This window comes from Nestor notabilis, unplaced genomic scaffold, assembly GCF_000696875.1.
Source record: "Nestor notabilis isolate BGI_N333 unplaced genomic scaffold, ASM69687v1 scaffold17429, whole genome shotgun sequence".
Lineage (NCBI taxonomy): Eukaryota > Metazoa > Chordata > Aves > Psittaciformes > Psittacidae > Nestor > Nestor notabilis.
In genome coordinates this window covers 504-3568 of record NW_009943404.1, presented here as the reverse complement: position 1 = coordinate 3568, position 3065 = coordinate 504, and the positions used below count along the sequence as shown (strand labels likewise).

The 3065-nt window shown below is 57.5% G+C and overlaps 1 protein-coding gene across 1 annotated transcript in view; it reads left to right on the top strand.

The window, feature by feature from the left end:
* Positions 1-1821: 1821 nt before the first annotated feature.
* The window catches only part of MPEG1 (macrophage expressed 1), a gene marked incomplete at both ends in the record, with an annotated part of 1743 nt that continues 499 nt past the window's right edge, over positions 1822-3065 (top strand). Inside the window, 1 exon segment of the mRNA XM_010021915.1 lies at positions 1822-3061. Within this exon segment, the coding sequence (XP_010020217.1) occupies positions 1822-3061 (1240 nt within the window).

Here is a 3065-nt window from a genome sequence, read left to right as displayed (position 1 = left end):
CCGGTGTCCTGTCTCTGCTTCCTCCCAGCTTCTTGTGTCCTTCCTCACTGGCAGAGCACAAGGGACCAAAAAGTCCTTGATTGGGGTAAGCGCGAGTGAGCAACAACCGGAACATCGGCGCCTCACCAGCACTATTCTCAGAGTAAAGCCGAAACACAGCACCGCACCAGAACCTAGGAAGGAGAAAAGTAACTGTTAGACTGAACCCACAACAGGGGGGAGGCCCAAAGCACATTTCCCACTCCTGCTGCAGCACCTGCAGCTCTGTTGCTGCCATCCTCCTCACTGCCCCTTCCTCACCAACCAGAAGGCAGCAGCAGCCCTGCGCAGGGCTTTGTCCACCCTCACAGCTGGTGAGCAGGGCTTGCTCTCCCGCTCTGGCATTCACTCATTCCCTGTGGCAGTCAGGAAGGAAATTGGTTGGTGTGAATCCCCCAGCTGGATGCGGCAGACAGGTTCTGCCTTACTCTGCTGCATGTCGGTCCCTGTGGGATAGGATGGCTTGCAGCTGCTGACACAGCACAGAGAAGTCCTGGTTTCTGTTTCGGAGCTGTTCCTGCTTGGTAGAGAGACAAGGCAGCTCGTCTCTTCTCCACAGGACTTCTCTCCCTCCTCTGATCCCAGTGGCCACAGCCATTGCCAGCTGCAGCTCCCTGCCAGGGGCCACTGCTCAGGCTTCAGAGCTGAGTGGCAGTGAAACGCACAGCTGGATTTTAGATGAGGCAACCTCACAACCTGGTCTAAAAAGCAGATGGCTCCAGGTTGGTGTGGGAGCCCCACACTGGTGCCAGCATGGCTGTACCTAACAGTTTTCCTCTTGCCTATTCTGCAATGCAGACACCCGTCATTATCCTGGCAAAGGCACACACGCATCTGTGGTGTTCCATCCCCACCCTGCTTCAGCACAGCTCTTGCCTCCGCCTTGTCCTTACCAGAACTTTCCTGGGCAGAGGAACTAACCAGCAAAACGAGGGGAAGTGAGCCTGTCCATGTGGGAAGAGCCACAGCTTTCAGAGCAGAAGCTGCTTTAACTGTTCATTCCCCAAAACACCCAGCAACTGCCCTGTGCTGCTGGAACCGGGGCCCAGCCATGTGCCAGCATCCCTGGGCTGAGCCAGCACAGCACCACCGGAACCAGCTTCCCACAGCGCGGCAACCCCGAGCACTGCAGACCCAGGGAAGGTCTGGGATGGGGTAGAGGAGGTAGCAGAGGGCCCTACTGCAGATGTTAGTAAGGGGGGGCACCTGTGCTACAGGCTGGCCCCCATGGAGGGACCTCCAAACCTACCAGACTCTGTCCCAGCGTGTCGGGCAGCCTCTTCCCCAACAGAGAAGAGAAACAAACATTGCACTGTCCCTGACACCGAAACCACACTGCACTGGCCCCCTGCTTCCTCTCCTCGCTTCTGCTGCGAGGGAAAGCCTTGGAGACAGCAGCAAGGTCCATGTGACCAAGGGACAGGTCTCACCCCATTGTGTGAGTGGGACCCCCTGGCCACAAGTCTGGGGACAATTCTGTTGCATGGCACAAAGGGTCAGCTGGGGCAGGGGGGTTTCACCTGGGGGAGTCACATGAGCATTGCCCAAGGGACACCGTGAAATTCCCTGGATGCAGGGACAAGCTGAGATAGAAGTTTCTCCCTGTTCCATCCCTGGGAGAGCAGCTTTCCCAGGGACAGGGAGCTGTCACAACAGCGAGGCTCTGGGCTCTGGGCACCTCTACATGCTGCTCCCCACCCACTTGATCAGCTCCACTCAGCCATTTCTCACAATCTTTGGTTCTCACTTCTCCTTTCCCTTTCATTTGTTCAACCCCCAAAGGCCCCCAAAGGAGGAACCACCCGCAGCTGCAGCCCCAGCAGCTCATTTCCCTGCTCCAGCCCCAGCACCCGGACGTCTGGCAAAGGCCCTGCACCGGCTTGGCCACAGGCTGGCTGCTGCGGGGGGTTCTCGTGTCGGTGGCTTTGGTGACAGGGGCTGAGCAGAGCCAGGAGCTGTCCCCCTCCGCCAGGCTTCCAGAGTGCAAGAAGGCCCTGAAGCTCCCAGGTCTGGAAGTGCTGCCGGGGGGGGGCTGGGATAACCTCAGGAATTTGGATATGGGCAAAGTCGTCAATCTGGGCTACTCACTGTGCAAGACCACAGAAGATGGATCTTACATCATTCCAGATGAGGTCTTCACTATCCCTCGCAAGCAGAGCAACCTGGACATCAACTCCGAGATCATTGAGTCCTGGAAAGATTACCAAAGCATCACCTCTGCCTCCATCAACCTGGAGCTGTTCCTCTTCTCTTCCATCAATGGCAAGTTCTCCTATGACTTTCAGAGGACCAAGACCCACCAAGTGAAAGACCATGCTGTCACCACCCGAGTGCAAGTCAGGAACCTGGTTTACACAGCCAAGGTCGACCCAGGGGCAGTCCTGGACAAGGGCTTCAAGAAGCAGCTGCTGACCATCGCCAGTCACCTGGAGAACAACCAGACGCGAATGGCTGACTTTCTGGCCGAGCTGCTGGTGCTTAACTATGGCACCCACACGATCACCTCCGTGGACGCTGGAGCAAGCTTGGTGCAGGAGGATCAGATCAAGGCAACCTTCCTGAAGGACAGCTGGGCCGAACGGAGTGCTGTCACCGCCTCAGCTGGAGTGGCTTTCCACAGCATCATCAGTATGAAAAGTGAGGAGTCCCTGAAAGTCATCTCTGGCTTCACCAAGCAGTATCTGGAGAACCGCACCAGTTCCAGGGTAGAGAGCATTGGCGGGACCCCCTTTTACCCAGGCATCACCCTCAAGACCTGGCAGGAGGGGATGAGAAACGAGCTTGTGGCTCTTGACCGCTCAGGGCTGCCCCTGTACTTCTTCATCAAGCCCAGCACCCTGCCAGAGCTGCCGTCCCCCACAGTGAAGAAGCTGGCCAGGCACGTGGAGATGGCCGTCCGCCGCTACTACACCTTCAACACCTACCCGGGCTGCACCGATGCCACCTCGCCCAACTTCAACTTCCATGCCAATGTCGAGGATGGCTCCTGTGAGGGTGCCATGACCAACTTCACCTTCGGGGGAGTT